Below are 18037 nucleotides of genomic sequence, written 5' to 3' on the forward strand. Positions count from 1 at the left end.
CTATCTATCTATCTATCTATCTATCTCATCCTTGTAAGTTGACAAATGGACTAAATTGCTCAACCCAGTCATAACAGAGGATGTGAACTGCAATGTTCTTTGTGGAAATCCCGAGGATTTAGAGATTCTTGTTGAAATTGAGAGGTTCGGGGTTGGAGCCTCTTCTGATCAAGGTTTATTTCTGGCTTTATAAGGATCCCTGACATTAATGGAACTGGTGCCAGGTGATGGTATTTGCAGAAGGCTTCCCACCAGGCTGCATATCCATTTTCAGGCTTTCTACCAGCACTCCCTTTCCTCTCCACCCTTCTGCCTGACTGGGCCCTGGTGTGATAGATGTGAGCACAGCAGGCCTGGAAGCCTTATTGCTGAGAACCCAGTTTGGAAGTGAAGTGGGGGTGGGAATGAGGTTAAGCAGCAGACTTCGCAAATGTGGAAGAGATTGGAATATGCAGAAAAGACAAAAGCAGAAAAAGACAAAAAGGAAAACAGCGTCTATTCCTAGTAGGTGTGATAGACAGTGCTTAGGACAATCTGAATATTTGCATATCTAATTTTTATGCTGTGCTCTCATCTATTAGCATGGTCAACATGCACTTTGTAGATAAAAGGAGAGGAGGAATAGGAATGGAAGAAGTATATTTTCTATTTTCTAGGGGTCATTGTTCTTGTTGACATAGAATGGTGAGTACTTTAGAGGCCAATATGTGAAATCCCTCAGTTAATAATAACTTCTATTTGGAAAACACATTGTTTGAAAGCCACCAATTTTTTATCACACTAATTGAGCCTCCCACCAACCTAGTAAAAACAGAAAGTCAGGGTTTGGATGATTTTATTGTGCCTAATACACAGATGAATACATTTTGGTCCAGGAAGATTAAGTTACTTACCCAAGATCACATGATAAGCAATTGGCAGAACCAGGTCTACAACCCAAGGGAAGGGTTTATTCCACTACAAAGACATGAAACAGGACAATAAGCAAACAATAGCTAAAATATGTAAGGTCTGTAAATAGTGAATGATGGTAAAACTGGAAAGACACATTACAATACTAAACCAGAAGTATGAAACTCTGATCTAAACGCACAGGTCAAGGAACTGCATGTCTAACCATAAGCATTGGTGAGAATATGTGTGCCTATACAAACTTTTTTCTGAATAGTATATCAATATGTTTTTTCTACCATAAGTCTCTTAATAATCTATTATAAGATTCCTCCTTAGCTACATTTATTCCCTTATATGAATATTTATTGAATATCAAGTATGTGCTAGACATGGCTTAAATTATGTTTGGTCTAATATCCTTATTTAGAAAGTAGTATAGAATATATATTTGTCTTAAAGTTTATTTGCCAAGCACTAGCAGGACATGATATTAATCAGAGAAACTTTCCTTGGATCTGAGAGGAAAGGAAAAGTAGAAGAAAACTTATGAAGACAGTGGGAGAATTGAGCCAAGTTTAGAATAAAAGTAGAGTGGTTAAAAACACTACATAGTCTTAGCAATTAAAAGCAGCCAGTGACAAATGGCTTACACCTGTCATTCTAGCTACTCAAGAGGCTGAAGTCTGAGGATCTTGGTTCAAATTCAGCCCAGGTAGAAAGTCTGTGAGACTCTTCATTTACAATGAACCACCAGAAAACCAAAAGTGGCTCTAAGTGGTAGGGTGCTAGCCAGCCTTGAGTGGAAAAAGCTCAGGAGTGGTGCTCAGGTCCACAGTTCAAGCCCTACAACTGACAAAAAAAAATCAATACATGTAAGTGGCACTGTGGCTCAAGTGATAGAGCACTGCCCTTGAGCTAAAGAGCTTAGGGACAATGCCCAGGCCCAGAGTTGAAGCCCCATGACCACCACCAACAACAACAACAAAACCCAATACATACACAAATATATACATACATACATATACATACATATATACATACACATACATACATGCATACATACAAACCACCCCTAAATAATTTTGTTGGTGAAAAAATTGACCGTTCTTCTTATAGATATGCCAGTTCAGTCACAGTTAACTGCTTAAAGCCTGGCAAGGAGTATTTTCATGGACTAGTTGGCTTCACACTGGGCATAATAGGCCTCTTCAAACTCAAGGAAGGAAGATGGGAAATTGATCTAACTTTCATACGTTTTTACATACATGAGGGGTTATTTACTCTTTAGTCTACCTTTGTGTAAGGTATCTACTTGTAGATATTATTATAAGTATATTTCAGTGGGAAGAAATAATTAAAATGAGGGTAAAATTAATTTTTAGGCATTTACCCCTTCAGCAAAGCCTAAAAACTTATACTTTTTGCAGTTTGGGTGATCCCTAGGAAGAGACTACTTCAGCAAATATAACAAGGAGTACAGCAAGTCTTAAGACTTCAAAAGAAGAGCTCATGAAGATCTAAGAATGTGGTAGCTAGATGTCTGTACTTTAACAGTGTGACCCTCCAAGAGGGGAACTGGCATGGTGGTTGGTGGAGCTGGAGGATATGGAAGTGGGAAGGAAGACTACATAGATCGTCACGGCAGTTTGAAGAAATTACCATTATACATGGGTACACTTATTGGGTCTGCTTTCATTAAAAACAGAATGAATGTCCTATGTATAAGTAAGTAGCTGGAGTCAGTGATGGGGAGATCCACTTCTAACGTTTTTTTGTCAATAGCTTTGTTTCTAATCTACTAGCAATCCTATCCAGTTCACTATGTGGAAGACCTGGAGGATGACTCTAAACCTGGTTCTATCCTCCTTTAATAACTAGATGATTCATTGTTAAAACCACTTACTTTATGTGTCAAGCATTGTCTTAGGCACAAGAAATAGAAGGAATCACATAGGTGGAATCTAGATGTTAAAAAGGAAAGAAAAGATATGAAAATAGACTATTGGAAAGTGGACTTATTTGGGAAGAAGGAAACGACTAGAAGGAATAAAGGTGGGGGGGAATGCAAACTGTCTGAGCTGCCATGGAAGCATTATGTGGGCAGAGAGCACAGGGTCAAAAAGGTACCAAGGCCTGAAATACTGACATGGTGTTATTGAGTGAGGAGGGCTTATTCTAAGATGGCTCCAGAAAAGTAGGAAAGATAGATCGGATAAAAGACAGGCAATATATTCCAAGTCTTTTCAACTACCAAATATGAGAATCCTTCTAAGTGCTTAAGCTCTGGAGCTTAATGGACAATATTATAATAATGAGAGTGGGAAGAAAGTCTGAGAGTAGTACGAAACAGAGGACAAGTTTGGTGTGCACTAGATTAACTTTTTTTTTTTTTTTTTTTGCCAGTCCTGGGCTTGAGCTCAGGGCCTGAGCACTGTCCTTGGACTTTCTCAAGGCTAGTGCTCTACCACTTGAGCCTCAGCACCACTTCTGGCTTTTTTTTTTTCCTATGTATGTGGTACCGAGGAATCGAACCCGGGTCTTCATGCATACTAGACAAGCACTCAACCACTAGGCCAAACTCCCAGCCCCTACTAGATTTACTTTTATATCTCTGAAATATTTCAGAGTATCTGTGACTCAAGGGCTCAAATATCTGGTGTACAGATTTGGAAATCCCACAGGCCTGCCCGCCTGCCTGTAGTCATCTAGGCTTAGTAAATTGATTGAGATAAGGAATGGGTCACAATTATAGCATGGGGTTCACTAATCATTTGGGAAAAACAAGTCAAGCAAAGAAGACAGACAAGGGGGCAAAAGGGTGGCCTTATGATAAAGTGCTTGCCTAACATGCACAAAGCCCTGGGTTTGATTCCTCAGAACCACATACAGAGAAAAAGTTGGAAGTGGTGCTGTGGCTCAGGTGGTAGTGCAGTAGCCTGAAGGAAAGCCCATGGGCAGTGCTCAAGCCCTGAGTTCAAATCCCAGGACTGGCAAAACATAAACAAAAACAGGGACACACCACTCTAGAAAGAAGAATAAGAACTACTAAGGAAACATGATAAGGAGGGAGCTTGAGGAGGGAAAAATGGATAGCAAGATAAAATGCAAAAGGAAAATGAAAAAAAGGTGTGTCAGACTGGAGGGTCACTGCATGTGGTAACTCTTTTCCGAATCTGGTTTATTGCAATTTCAGACCCAGAAATTTCTTTCAATTAGGTAGAAGAACTTACAGAGAGAAAGGCCAAGTGAACTTTTAGGAACTGTGTCCTAAGAAAAGGATTGAGACAGGGTACCATAGAGACTGTGGTCCAGAATCAGAGGATGATGTTTAAGATAGCAGAGACAAGACAGTATTCATAGGAGGAAAGGATCTAATACAGAAGAAAAGGAGGAAATCTCAAGAGAACAGGGCACAAGTTGGAGAGGCCTTGGGGAAAACACAGGGGCAAGAGCCATGGAGCAAGCAGGGTTGCTTGTATGATTAGAAAGAAGTGATCTCTAGGGAAGAAGGCACACATTGTAGACACATAACAGTTTTAAAAAGTGGGAGATTCTCTCAAGTCTCACATTGCACAAATTAGAGAAATATTTTTTTTGTAATTTCATTGATCCCAGTTTTTAAAACAATTACGTTTAATTCCTTCCATAATCCTATAAGGTAAACATGGTGGAGGTTTATTTTAGATTGTTTTGTTTGTTTCTCAGTGCCCATTGGACAAGAGAAAAATGGAAACCCAAGTAGATGTGATTCATCTGAGATCAGAGATCCCCATGTGACACCAGCTAAGGAGCCTTTCCAGCACTTTAGAGAATGTAAGAAGATTCAATTACACTGGCACAAAAGTAATCAGCTGACAATCCAGAAGTCCAAAAGGGAGAAATCTGGCATCAGTGTGTTTGGTTTACAACAAACACCTCGTGGTGCAAGATTGCCCCTGTTTTAACTGACAGGAATGAGTTAAATGTTGTTACATCATTTCTTGAGATGAGATGAACTATGTGTAGTCTTTGAACTGTCAATAGAGGAAGATTTCAGCTGTCTTACTTTATGAATATGAACAACAGGAACATTCATTTTACATCTGTGCCTAGTATTGCCTGCAAAATCTCCCCGTCTTCTCTATGGACCAGGTAAAGCTCCGGAGTCTGTGGATTAATTCAGCCCCAGACATATTACTGACAACTTCACTTTGAGGAGGAAGAGGAGACCCTAAGAGCACCCCCCTCACCCTCTTCTTGGCAAACAAGAGCACTGCCCTTTAGCTGGCAACATCAAAAGAGGTTTCTGTAATCTTGCCAGCTCAGCAAGAAAGAAAGTTAACCCTGTGTTTTCTTATTCCAGTTGCCTCAGTATGGGCTGGAGGTAGGGGGTAGGGCACAGAGTAACACAGACTGTCTCAGCATGAGAAATCAGGGCTCATTATGGATGCATCCCGGCGGTCATAGGTTAGGAAGAACTGGTCACCAGAAATAAGCATGATTCTACCTTCTCTATAAACTAGCTAGAGGTTTTGCGAAGTCCAGAGAATGGGCTAGAAAATAACGAGTCCTTCAAATAATTTCTTCTGTTTAAATTTGGAGATGTGTGATAGATAGCACTATTTTCTTTTCAAAGAGCAGCTGCAATTGTATTGAGTAGAATGCTTCCATTCGATTAATTCACCAAATCCCTGGATGACACTGGGTGTGGCTCAGAGAGATTAAGGAGGAATCTTAGTTGCTCACTAGCAAGAATGCCCTGTACCTCCAAGCAAGGCTGTAACCTTCCACAACTCCCTGATGTTGCAAAGGGAAAGGCACATCAAGGTGGCAATTCTAAAATCACAGATCACACTCTCAAAGATAAGAATTATTTGTTGCTTGGTGGGGGGAGGAGTCAGATGTGAGCAAGGTAAGGAGGTGGGGGTAAATGGGCTTCTTGCTCGCAAGATTAATTTTTACACTGCAATTATAAGCTAAATTCATTCTTTTTAAACAAAGGAAGCATCTCACAGTTGTCTAGCTTCATGGACATCACACCTTGCAAGTTTTTAATCATCTGCAATACGCGTGGCAATTGAGCTATTTAAAGATGTTTGAAAATCATAAGCCAATTAAATCTCAGGAGTCCTTTCAATTCTTCCTCTGACCGCTCCTTTCTTGTATTCCCATCCCACTAGCGCTTCTTCCTGCTGTCATCATCTGTATTGGCAACTAATGGCCAATATGGATCATTTATACTTTCTTCCTTAGCTATTGGCAATGTATTACAACTTAGAAACCCAGGATTGCTTCTTTATGCGGCTCAAGTGGAAGCGGAAGGAAGTGCAAGTCCTCAGGCCCCCTCCCACATTTCTGCTGGATTTCATGGGTGTGGCAGAGTTTAGCCCTTTCCCCGTGTGCCCTTGTTTCATTCCTGATTAAGAACTAGGATAATAAATACATATTCAAAGTATAGACACTACTGGATCCCCTTGTAAATGACTGAGAATCATTTTACCCCAAAGCAGGAAACCTGTGTGAGACTTAAGAATTCACAGTATATAAAATGCCAGTCAGGGTAGTGTAAGCCCACGCCCTGAGCCCTGAATATACCATCTCCTTCTGTTTGATTTAATGGTATCTTAAATACTGACAAATGTGAATGATTCATAACACGGTTTCATTGGACACATAACCATTTCACACATAAGTGCACACAAAATGTATGGGACAAAAGGACCCTTGGTATATATTTCATTTTCTCTTTTGCATATGAATGATGCTAACCCACAGGAAGGCATGTGGAAGCATACAGAATACATGCATGATTGGTGCGTATGAAGTATGCAGATGCTGTATGCGTCTTCATGCAAACTCCCTGACACACAATTTCATCTCCATTACTTTGCACATCAGAGTTAATGCTGGAGGCTGTCTGTGAGATAGAGCTGGAGTCAAGGCAGATGTCTGCATTTTGGAAAGGGAATTCCTTTAGCTCCAATTCCCTGTCTAAAAACCATATTTAGTTCCCTTAATGAAAGGAGATGTGTCTATACTTACAGGTATGTAAGGAAGGTGGGAATAAGTTGTAAACCAGCATATTTTTTTCTTTCCAAAATTAAAGCTTTTGAAAAGAAGAGCATTGGCTTCCTTAGGTCCCCGCCTTCCTAAATTTTATTTCATCAGTTCACCAGTGAAGTAACCTTAGCACCTTTCTTTGACAGTGTACTTAATCCAAACACCTGTATCTATTACATTTATATATATTAAAAAATGAAGGAAAGCAAGAGGAAAAAATGTCTCCATTTTAAAAATGATCTAGTGGCTAGTGGAAATGCCAGTCTCTGGAACCAAAGAGCAATTTAGAAAAATGCTTGGAAATAGCCCTTGCAATCTCCCACCCCCCACTTCTCTCCACCATCCCTCCCCACACAACCAAGGGTGTCTACTCTCATTCATTCATTCATTCATTCATTCATTCATTCATTCTTTCTTTCTTTCTCTTAGTTTTGTCTTGCTTCTCCACCCACTGCTCTGATATTCTGATTCTGTGTCTTCCCCTTCCTCTTCCTTCTCCTTCATCCTCATTCACCACCCCCTCCTTTTTCTAGGGCGCTGGCTCAATGTGCAAGGCTTGTAGACTCCCCACCCCAGTATATTACAAATTACCCAATTGCTAATACCTGCATGAAAATAATACCCAAACCCATCTTTTTGCACCCCACCCAGCGTAATGCACACCCTGCAGAGAGCTTCTTTGACCAAGATCTTCTCCATCACCACACACACACACACACACACACACACACACACACACACACCCATATCCCACACCCAGTTTTTCTCTTTAATCTTTGCCAAAAAATCACTTCAATGTGTTCCAAGAAAGATTTTAAAGCTTCTTTTGCAGAATGTCACTGCACTATCTCTTACTGCGGAATACCAAACTCATCATTTCTCCTTTCCCCTCCCCCCCCCACCCCGGTCAAGTTTTTCAAAGGTCTGGCAAGAAATAAGCTAGCAATTCGAATGTAAGGGAGGAGAGGGGGGGGGGACCCTAGGCAGTGGGGGAGGGCGGGAGGGGATTTGGATCCTTGCGAATCTTAGAGGTGTCCCTCTTCCTGATGAAAATTAGTCACCATCGTTATTCTACAGGATGTGAACACGTCTCTGGTCACTGATCATGCCAGGAAAGAAGCAAAGGGAGAGGGGGAAGAGAAAAAAGATCTGATTTCCAACAGGTAATACTGGCTGGCCTTTCCATCCCGGCGGAGCTCAGAGCTCCTAGGGGCGTGGTCCGTCCTCTCCTCGACCAGCTGCACAATCGGCTAGGAATCACAGAAAGGGGATTTTTTTTTTTTTATTCCCCTCCTTTCCATCCACACTCTCAAGGTTCCCACAGCCCCTGCTTGTCTTTAGGTTCGCTTAAAAAAGAGGAAGAATGTTTCCCAAACCACAGTTTCATTCATTCATGGAAAAGGGAAAGAAAAAATAATTAAATAAATAAAGCCTCCGCATGGTCTTCCGTGGATACCTGCGCCCTTTCCGGGCTCATGCAGGTTTGAAATCGGGCATCTTCCAGAGCACATGGGAACAAACTACGCCAGGGCAGGCAGCACTCAAGCCTGAATATGCTCCCCTCGACCACGCTTTTAGCACCTCATAGAAAGGCTCGTTTCTCTATCTTGTAGGAACAAACCCACATCTTCATCCCCACACCCCTCTCTACATCCACACCCTCAAAAGCAGAGACCTAAAACATTAAGCATTTACTAATAGACAAAAAAAGAAGAAGAAGCAACCGTATTTCTAGCCAAATGGGCATACATTTTTCTACCCTCGCCCCAATTAATAGTAGCATTCCCAAACCAGAAAGACAGAAAAGAATTAAAAAAAAACAAAACAAAACTGGGCTACCACCATCCCCTACCATATGCTAAGGAAACGCAAGCACCATGCCAGAGCAGAAGCAGTTAAAAAATATATCCCCCCCCACCCCCTGCTTTTGCAAGGAAATATTGTACTCTGGTAATTTCACAACAGCAAGAAGTTAAAAATCTTTATCTGTACCTGTTTGGTTCTTCTCATACAGCACAGCATGGTTGTAGCGTTCCTTGCCTTCTTCCTGCCTTCTCTCCTTTCCTCTCTCTTCCTATTCCCCCCCTCTCCACCTCTTTTCTGCTTGCTTGCTCACTCGCTCTCTCGCGCTAGCGCGCTCTCCCTCCCTCCCTCCCTTCCTCCCTCCCTCCCTCCCTCCCTCTCTTTTCCTCTCTCTCCCTCACACACACCAGGGCAGTTAGCTGCGACTGTAAGGTCCAGAGCTATTGCTCATCACACAATCTCTCTCTCTCTCTCTCTCTCTCTCTCTCTCTCTCTCTCTCTCTCTCTCTCTCTCTCTCTCTCTCTCTCTCTCTCTCTCTCTCTCTCTCTCTCTCTCTCTCCCTCTCTCTCTCTCTCTCCCTCCCTCCCTCCCCTCTCCCTTCCTCTTCTCTCTCCTGTCTTCTCTGTGTCTCCCCTCTCCTCTCCCCTTCTTCCCCCTTTTCTTCACCCACTCCACCCAATTTTTCAATTTTTATCTGTTCCTTTCTCCCCTCTCTCGGAATTGTTCTTTAGCTTTCAATGACTAATCACTTCCCGAAGCCCCTACCCCCTTTCTAGGCTGTCACCCCCTCCCAGTCCCCTGCCAGCTTCATGAATATTTCAACATCTCCAATCTGGACCCAATTACTTACTGACTTTTCCACTGCATTGAGAAGATGACTGGGTGGGGGCAGAAAAGGGACGTCCCAGCTAGCTCAAGAGATTGGGTAGAAGGTGTCTGGGGGAAGAGGGGCCTCAGGGAGGCTTGCATTTAAAAAGAAAAAAAGAAAAACTCTTCTCTTTCCTCAATACCATAAAAGCATAAAACAGACACATTAGAGAGGAGCTGTAGCCAACCCTTTATAAAGTTATGTCTTCCATTTACATTTTATGCAGTATAGAGGTTCAGTTCCCTCAAGAATATACCGCATAGCTAATGTTCTCCAGAGACATATAACTTTACATAAATACATGCATATAATAAGCTTAAATGTGCATGATCATATCTCATATATGCTCCAAAATACTAGAAAAAAATCAGCATGATTATGCAACATTTAAACATTTTAAGCACTTGAGTTACAAAACAAAATTGGGGGGCAATTAGAATCTGTATCCGAAATCATATGGTAGCTTTTTGTTTTCCTGATGCATGTATATTTATTTGAAAGTTGTGGGTGTCTTTTTGTCCCCGAGTTTTACTGAAAAATCTGAACATGTGAACACCGTATATGCATCATATTGGTAGAGATTTCATAATTTAGGAATGATGGGTAAAAGCAATCTTATCTCTGATGAGAAGAAGAGACACACACAGTCTAATTCATTTCCTTCTGTGGTTCTTTCAGAATTTGGAGGAGGAACAGGTGGTTCAGAAAGTGAATATAACCTGAGTGTTGGATATTTAGTGTCTGTAAGAGCTTGGGAAGCTCTGCAGACCAAAGTTTCTCATCCATGAAATTGGTATGGTAGTGTTGAGCTTGCCAAGGTATTATAGGTTGAAATAAAATATGGACAAAGCCCAACCCACTCATTTTCAAATCAGCATCGCTTTCCTAGACAATACCTTGTGGAAAAGTTGATGATAGTTCCAAGTGACTATCCCACAGAACTTTCCAAACTTACTGTATATTAATAGTGACAAGCAACTCTAATTAAAGAGCTCTCATTTTTTCGCAGTCCCTTCTATTAAGTGACAGCAAGACAATTTTGTTATGTTCATTTCAGGACCATGGAAAGTAAAAGATGTGTTATATGTGTTAGCAAGTCAAGGCATGTTCCTGTCAGTGTGAATTTTCTTAGGAAGACATTCAGGGGAGATGGTGATGGTTGGAGAAATGGACATGATTTACCTTAAAGGTCTCTCTGTGGATGACCCATTTCAGATTCAGACCACTTGGTCTTTTTTTTTTCAGTTTGCTTCTAAATTTTTATATTTCATAGATGGAAAATTTTTAAGAGAAGCATAGAGAGCCCATTCCATGTTCAGCCTTCCATGACTTCAAGTTAGAGATAAGGGTAAAGAATGAAGAAAAGATGGTTGCTGAAAGAGATGTTCCAGTTCGGATGAGGAAAATAATGAAGGGAGAAAATGAAGGAGTTGGTGGTAGAGAAAAAAGTCTATTTACCATTTAAGTTTGGTTTTAAGATCATTTGATTAACTATTTGGCTTAACTTCAGGCAAAATTTGAAAACAGTTTCTTTCTCTTTCAGTGTACTCACCCCAGCCCTCCCATTTTTCTTCACTTTCTTTTTTTATTTATTGAAAATACCTTTGGAAACAAGATGACAGACAGAGTAGCCCTCAGAATCAAGCCAAATGCTGATTAATTTTGTGTTAAACCATCAGAAGAACAATGCCAGCTGTCTATCAGTTGCAGGAATTGTTTTGACTAATACTCAATGAAGTAGGTACAAATATTCATCCAGTTTTATGGGGATCAAGCTCCTTGACCAGTTTAAGCTAGGAATCTGGAAAGCCACTAAGCTACATCATCTTATGACAAGCCCCCATATATAATTATTCCTGGACTTCAAATACATAAAATATATAGTTTATATGCTGAAATGAAATAAATATTCTACAAGGTCAGCTTTTAAGATTGAGATCAAGAACCTTGAAGACAGAATTTATATCTTTTTTACCCCCTTTGGTCATGGGGCTTGAACTCGGCCTGGGTATTGTCCCTAAGCTCTTCAGCTCAAGGTTACTGCCCTTGAGCCAAGCCACACTTCCTGCTTTCTAGAGGTTAATTGGAGATTAGAGTCTCAGCTCCTTTTGTGCCTGGGCTGGCTTTGAGTAGCTAGGATTGCAGGGGTGAGCCACTGTGCTCAGAATTTATATCTTTATCCAACAAAATACTCTCTTTATCCCCAATCAAATGTCAGCTCCATCAAGTACCCTCACTTGGTTCCATGTGGGAAGCCTCATCATTTTCCAGGCCTTTCTCAGGACATTATATCTTGTCAATGACCTTTGAAAAATTACTTCTCAAGAAGGGAATTTAAGATTCCTGAGTTTGAATAATATGGAATCAATTCCAATGCATTGCCTTAACTGAATTACATCTGAAAAGACATTTTCCAAACACGGTTAAATTCACAGGTACTTGGACATAACTTTATGAGGTATACAAGTCAATCTACCACAAAGAATTTGACCTAATGCTTCTGAATGGAAGTCTTTAGGAAATACCTCTAGCAGTGGTGTAAACTATGGAACGGGGAGAGCACATAGGTCCCAGTATGATATTGTTCCAGTGCTTACATCTGGAAGGACAGGTGGCAACATAGTGAACAGATGTTGTCTATCATCTGGTATGTTCCAGGTATCACAAACTTTGTACTTTAGATGATCTGACTCATTTCTCCCAAAGGAGATGGGAAAAAAAGGAAGAAATAAAAGTTACAAGGAAATTAAACCTAGGCAGTCTAGATAATGAAAAAACAAAACAATCAGATATGACTGGGTCTAAGAAGTGATACTGAAGGTTGATAGTTCAAGTTTGAAAGCGTGCATTGCATGGAAGCACTGAAATGGTCAAGTGCAATGCAGGATTAAATTGTAAGAAATATGACTCTGAATTGCTTGTTGGATCAAAGGGAACTCATTTTATATCCTGAAATGGCCTATAGAAATCAGAGGAGCAAAGAACCAACTGGGGAAAACATGCAGGATGCAGGAATGTTAAGACAGGATCAAGCAAAGGAGTAGAGAGTGAGGAGGTAAGAGGTAAAAAAAACAACCCTCAAAATGCTTAAGAAAATTTTCTTGATTTTATCCTCTCAAAATTGCATGTATAAATAGTCATACTTGCATCATTTAATATAACTAGATGTGATTTTGTAAGCATCCACAGCTAAAACTATGAAATTATATAGCCTCATTCTAGAGAAAGGGAAACTGTATGTGTGTCTTCTCATTTTCAAACATTCTGAATGCAAATGTTAAAACAGAAAATATGGGACTGGGAGTTTGGCCTGGATGTAGATTGCTTGCCTAGCATGCTCTAAGACCCACGTTAGATTTCTTGGTACTACATACATAGAAAAAGCCAAAAGTGGTACTGTGGCTCAAGTGCTAGGGCTCTAATCTTGAGAAAGCCCAAGAACAGTGCTCAGACCCAGGACAAGCAAAAACAAATCTATAAATAAATAAATAAATAACAACAGCAAAAAACCCTCAGAAAATCCATCAAAAGAGTAGGTTAGAAAATTGTGTAACATCAAGACACAAGATTTTGAGCAGAATGCTCTGGAGGTGAACCAAGATTAAACAAACCTCTCATTCCAAAAAAGAAGTACAGTAGAAAAGAAATCCCCAAATAACCCTTACTTTTCAATGGTTAAATTAAAAAAGAATTTAATTCTCACACTTTCACCACTACATTGAAGCATCATTTACCTATAGATGCTCTGGAGAGTTCACAGATGAAGAAACAATGTCAGCAGAAACCACAAACACAGATCGTTGCTCTATACAAACTAAGTTACAATGAAATTATATCTAAGAGGTACTGAGAAATCTTTAATTCTTGTGTAGAGTTATATATGACATATGATACATTATATACTAGGTTATATATTATATACTTATATATAATTATGTATAATGATATATAATTATATATTATAAAACTATAAATACATATCAATACATATAATGTATACATTTATATATAATATATTATATATCATATATGCTATATAAAACTACAACTACATATAGTTATACTATGTATATATGTATACTATATATATATTTACATACATATATATACTAAGATTCAAATAGTTAAGTTAAAAAAGCATTTATTCTCACACTTACACATATAGGTGGGTATGTATATAGTATATATGGTGCATACACTAAATATATGTAGTATATTTATCTATCATCTATCTATCTACTTTTAAACAACATTATTTGAAGCATATTTCTCTAGGTTTGTTTGCACCAAACCACCCCTAAAGATCGATTCTTCATGTGTACCTCTTTGAAAGTTTATCAGGAATCACTACAACAGTGAATGCATTTAGAATTGGAAATTTAGACCTGGATTCAATTGCTTCAATTTGATGGGAGTATTCAACTGAAATACAATGAGATGACTCATAGCAGATCTCAATCTGAAACGCAACCTTGCATCTTAGCTACCATCTTGCTCTTCTACCTGTAGACTTAGAATTGGAGGAGTGCTTTATCATTCATCCTGTATCATTCATCATTCATCCAAACCATCATAACTTCCTCTATTACCCCCACCATACCATGACCAGTGTTCACCATCACTGAAACATTCTGCCCATGTCCATTTCTAAAATGTTTTTACTCAAATGTTTTTATAAGTCTTATTCTATCCCTCTAGATCAGTCTGTCAACTTTCCTTTCCCAAACTATTCAACAACATCCTAAGAGGTTTTGCTATTTCTGTATTACTGACCATTTAGCTTTTCCTTCCACATTGTAAAATCATATAACATCTTATCTTATAAACTCCTAATTGGTTAGGTTCAAACTTTTGGTGTATCAAGCAGTAGAGTGCATGCCTTACAAGCTTAAGACACCGAGTTCAAACTCAGTACTTCCAAAAAGTAAAAAGAGAAATATAAAATCGTCTGAAAAGTAAAACCCAAGCTCAGACTCATAAAGTTTCTTTTTATTTTTTAAACTGTGCCTCTGTGTCTTTTACTTCTCTCTACTATATGAATTAGAAGGCCAATGACCTTACCACCTTGTTTTCACTTAAGTCCCTTCCTGTTGGTTCACTTTCTTAAGTATTAAACACTGCAGAAGTACTAATCAAATAGTAGATGAGAAGCCTTCCTTGAACCTTAAGGAAAAATTCTCTCTCTCTCCAGGTACCCAAACAGAAATATTATATTCTGGTATAATATTTTCTTGATACTGAATACTCAAATGCAAACGCTTTGTTTTGAGAGAGGATTCTTTTCTGACTTTGCTTTACAATTTTGGAATCTGGCCCAGTGGCTGGCACAAAATATCTATGTAATGAGTTTTTTCTGACTGGACCTAGATTGCTAGCCAGTGGCTTCCAGGCAAGCATTGCTCCATTTGATTCCAAGGAACAGGCATCACCTCTATGATATGATGTCACCAGATGAATTAGTCTGATAGCATTTTAGTAGGGTTTCTCTGACACAGGATTCACTCTGCTTCTTTTAGGCAGACAGGATATCTGAAACCAGAAACTGGATGATTTTAAGATCTTCTAAATCTCCAATTGTCTTTCCCTATTCCCCTTAGCTACTCGCAGAGATGCCTTTCCAGCACATGCTGGAGGCTGTCTGACTCTCTGAAGTGTCCAATGTTCCAGAACAAGGAAATCTCAGATAGGGCACCAGAAGAGAAGGGGGAAGTCATGTAGTACATAAACTAAGACCCAGCTTGCCATTCAGCCCATAGGGGTTGTGATTGCTTGAGTGAACAAACCTAACTCAGTAGTTTACTGAGCACATTATCTAGCTGATATGAAAAAAATTGCAACATGCCATCAAAAGTTGAAGTCAGAGTATCTTACTTGACTTGATCAATGGAGTAATGGCAGAGTTTTCACATGCTTTTATTCTATTCCTCACTCAGAATGATAATAGTGTACTAGTCTATTGCTTTCGTGGACTATGTATTTCTGGATGCCAAGAATCACAGCCTAGTTTTAAAATTTCTTCTTGGTGTGTCTATCTTCGACATGTAAAAGGCCTCAAGCTTATATGATCTGGATGCCTACTTTAAGAAAGAAACTACAACTTTTGCATAAAACAAATCTTATCTAGAATAGGAAAGGGATCAAAAGCTACATATGTACATAAATTTATATGTAACTACAACAAATATACAAAATTCAAAATGTAATTTTTATAATAACCACCTGATGCATTTTTACATATTCTGAATTTTTAGCTACAGAATTTTGGATCAACTTTTTGTGTGGCATTGACTTTTTAATTGGAATTTCAAAACAAAAATGGAAACATAATAGTATATATCCTGTAACAGTATATATATATATATATTATTAGAGTTGGGAGGTTTAACACATGAGACTCCATATTCAGATACATTTTTATGCAGAGGTAAGTAGTAGCAGTACAAAATCCAAGAAATTCTATTTCAAGTAATTGCTATGAAAAGAGAAAAATGCATATGAAGTATTTATGACTGTATATACTGTTAGATTTATTCTTGACAGAAAGAACCCTGGTTTGCTAGGACTTCAGTGAAAACTGACTCTCCATTTTAAAATTTCAGAATTATTGATTGAATGAATTTCCTACTAATTAACTTCTTCATTCATACATTTCAAACCTTACTTATTGTCTTCCTAATCATGTGATTCAGGTCCTGGGTGATGTGGGGCCTATTTAGACTATTACTCAACCTTTGTTCCTATATTCTGGCTGAGATGTCCAGTTAATTGGCATACTGTTTCCTTAAAGCCATTTCTACTACAGAAAGGCTAGCAATAACTTAATTCAACCAATAGGTCCCTTGAAGGAGCATAAATATATTGCATTAAACCTTATCTACAGGCAATATATACCCTCATCTTAACTAATTTCTCAATTTGCCTGCAGCCATTCTATACAACTTGACATGAGAGTGTTGTAGCGAATGGTTTCGAGCAATCTTAATGGCTTACTATTAAACTATTTTATTATTTTAGGTTTTATACAAATGCACAACCATGTGGCCTATGACCCATTCATGTGAGCTGCCCTGAAGCTGAAACTGCATTAGCTTCCTGATTAATTTGCTTCTGGTTTCTGCACTAAGTACAGAGGCATTAAGTCTTCTATAAATAATGGTTAAAGAAGAAAGGAGCAAAGATGATGGAGCAAGTGGTGAAAAACAGAGAAAGAAAAGTTGAAAGATATTTTAATTTGATTTTAGTGTTAATTTTCAAGATACATAACGGTTTCAATTTGCAATACTTACTTCATTCTACATAACCATAGTTACATTTCTCATCTTTACCTTTCTAAATTTCCTTCCGATATGCACATGGGTTGGAGAAATAAGAAAATACACCCTTTCCCTCCTGTGGTCTCTGAATACGAATCTCTTTATTTGGATTTCATTACATGCTACCTGCCATCCCTGGTGAATCAGGGCAGTGCCCTGGACCAAAGACACTAACCTATCGCCTTTTATCGCTTTTCAGATCTTGCAAGATCTCTTTGACATTTCTTTCTAAAATGTGTGGGTGGGGAACTGTTGGGAGACATTTTATAGTATTGAATTTATAGTTATATAATAAAAGGAAGTTCAGCCATATACTTTCATGGTGATATACTTGCATTAGCATGAAGCACTGATACAGCGTTCACTGATTCCAATTATTATTCAAAGAGCATAGTTTGTCCATCTTTGGGTCATTTCCCCTCTAATTCATTTGCTTCACTCTACCATGATTCTACAAATCTAAAACTAGCCTTTCTTCCTCCAGCCTTTTCTGTCTGAAGTCCAAGACTACTTTTTTATCCTTTATATTGAAATGGTCCAAAGTGAAGGTATGTAAACCACACTTCGAATGGCTAGTAGACTCTGTTCACGGAACTTTCTTGAACAAACTTACCCATTCTTCGACTTTTAAGCTCTGGGTAGATTATTGCAAATAATTCTTAGTTGGTATTCTTCTCAATGGTTCTGGAACTTATTCTTTTAAATGTCCTTCTGTTTTCCAGTTCTCTGCTTCTATGGTCTCTTTAAAATTTTCATCTTTAAAATTTCATTCCAAGAATTAACCAAAAATTTGGAAACTTCTTTATTAACAAAAACTACCCCTTATTGAATTTCAAAGACAAAGTCAGTTGTAATAGTTCTCCCAAGCAATCTACATCGGCATGATACTTATTTTTTTTTCCACTATATAAACCATGAGTTACTGGAAAGGGATATTATATTTCTACTAGTTTATATTTTATTCATTTCTTTGAGCTCCTCAGTATTAGAAGATTTGAATATTTTAATTAGAATTCAAAAATGTCATCTTGTTTATTTCCCTGTCACTAATTACTCCCATGTTTTACTATTTTTTTTAAAACAAAGGAACTCTCATTAAAGTTTATCCATCTCATTCCT

General features: G+C 38.6%; 1 protein-coding gene across 1 annotated transcript in view; it reads right to left on the reverse strand.

Annotated features, from left to right (window-relative positions):
* Positions 1-9056, reverse strand: part of Gap43 (growth associated protein 43) — a 90189-nt gene extending 81133 nt beyond the window's left edge. The window contains exon 1 of the mRNA XM_090346024.1: positions 8926-9056. Within this exon, the coding sequence (XP_090202150.1) occupies positions 8926-8955 (30 nt within the window). The 5' untranslated portion in view covers positions 8956-9056. The remainder of the gene's footprint in view (positions 1-8925) is intronic.
* Between the last annotated feature and the right edge of the window lie 8981 nt (positions 9057-18037).

The sequence above is a fragment of the Megascapheus bottae genome, chromosome 1 (assembly GCF_031878675.1).
Source record: "Megascapheus bottae isolate mThoBot1 chromosome 1, mThoBot2.hap1, whole genome shotgun sequence".
NCBI lineage: Eukaryota > Metazoa > Chordata > Mammalia > Rodentia > Geomyidae > Megascapheus > Megascapheus bottae.